General features: G+C 71.8%; 1 protein-coding gene across 5 annotated transcripts in view; it reads right to left on the reverse strand.

Moving 5' to 3' along the window:
• The window catches only part of RASAL1 (RAS protein activator like 1), a 29,910-nt gene extending 28,860 nt beyond the window's left edge, over positions 1-1,050 (reverse strand). For 3 of the 5 annotated variants that reach the window (XR_012019214.1, XR_012019215.1, XM_072802602.1), the window contains exon 1: positions 712-1,050. Coding sequence is in view for 3 of the 5 variants with exons in the window: in XM_072802602.1 (XP_072658703.1) it covers positions 712-776 (65 nt within the window). In the remaining 2 variants the exon portion in view is untranslated. The remainder of the gene's footprint in view (positions 1-711) is intronic. The other 2 variants (XM_072802599.1, XM_072802601.1) reach the window with 2 other exon arrangements.
• Positions 1,051-1,520: the final 470 nt, after the last annotated feature.

Consider the following 1,520-nt stretch of genomic DNA (forward strand, 5'->3'; position numbering starts at 1 on the left):
GCAGAGCCAAGGCCTGGTACCAAGGGGAGCCCAAGGGTCCTCCAGCTCCATCACACCTGGCTGGGGAGGGTGCTACGGTGGAGGTGGGGTGGCTCTCCAAGCAGCTCAGCATCCAGGGAAGGCCCACACAGGGAGTTCCTAGCTGGGGAGCACAGGGCTCTAGATAGAGAGGACTCCAGATTGGTGTCCCCCCCACTCCCCATCCCCACCCTGGCTGGTGGGCCACCTGATGACTATCTGCGAACCTAAACACCAGATGCACACGGAGGAATCCTGGGACCACCCGGCACTCTGGGCCTTCTTCCCAGGGTTCTTTTGATAGGCACCCACCGTGGTCTGGAGAAGCCCCACCTCCGGCACCTGCCTCAACTAAGGAAGAGACGACACCCCCTCCCCACCCCGCCGCGCTCCAATACTCTCCGCAGCTCCAACAAAATTCGACCTTCTAATCCCCTTTAGTACAGCCCAGGAACAAAGACACCCCACTTCCTGGGGGCAGAGTGGTGCATCTGCTAAGTCTGGGCGCCCCTCTGCACTAGGTTTCACGATGGGCATGGGGCCTCTAGCCCCGTGAGGGCGGACCTGCCCCAATACTGGGTCTTAGACAAGAGCCCCCCCCCCCCGCCCACCTCACGGGCCCTCCCTGGCACGCGGCCCTCCCTCCCCACGTGCGGTGCGCCCCTCACCCGGGACTCGACCCGGGGTACTCACACGTCCTTGGCGGGCAGCGCCCGACCCTCCACCACGCGGACATTCAGGGAGCTGCTCTTGGCCATGGCGCCCAGCCCCAAACTTTAAGCGCCGGGGGGTGCCCAGGTGCCGAGGCTGCTCCGCGGAGGGGGCGTCTACATGTCACCAGCTGCTGTCCCGGGTCCCAGCGCCGCCTCTGCGCGCCGCGAGGAGCCGGGCGGGAGCTCTCCGGGGAGCAGGAGCGGGTGTCCAGCGAGAGGGAGCCCCTCGCACTCCACAGGTAGGAGGTGCGCGCGGAGCCGGCAGGGCGCGGGGGGCACCGCGGCTCCTGCCTCGCAGTCTGGAGCTCCGGGTGGGCGGGCAGGGGGCGGGAGGGGCGACCCAGGGCCCTCCCCCCAACCCCGCCTCCCGCGTGCCTCCCGCCCGTCCCCGGGCCCCCCGCGCGCCCCCTGCCGGCACCCCAGCCCAGCGCGCCCGCGCACACCGGCCGCGGAGACCCGGGAGGGGGCGGACCCCGCCACGCGGCGCGGGGCTCAGAAGACACAGCGCGCCCCGCCCCCCCGCCCGGCGCCGCCTGCCGGCCCCGCTCCGCGCCCGCCTGCGAGCAGTCCCCGCGGGGGCCGGGAGGCGTCGCTAACGAGGGAGTCGCACCTGCGGCGGGGGCCGGGGGGGGGGGCGCTGCGCGGGAAGAGCGCCGGTCCCGAGGCAGGGGAGGGGCCTCGCGCATCCCCTTCGCTCTCGCTTCGTTTCCAATTAAACCCAGACTGTGGGAACGGCGACGGCTCGCGCGTCACGGGCTGGCTCCGCGGGGGCGGGGGCGGGGGCGGCGG

Source organism: Canis lupus, chromosome 27 (genome assembly GCF_048164855.1).
Source record: "Canis lupus baileyi chromosome 27, mCanLup2.hap1, whole genome shotgun sequence".
NCBI classification, from domain to species: Eukaryota; Metazoa; Chordata; class Mammalia; order Carnivora; family Canidae; genus Canis; species Canis lupus.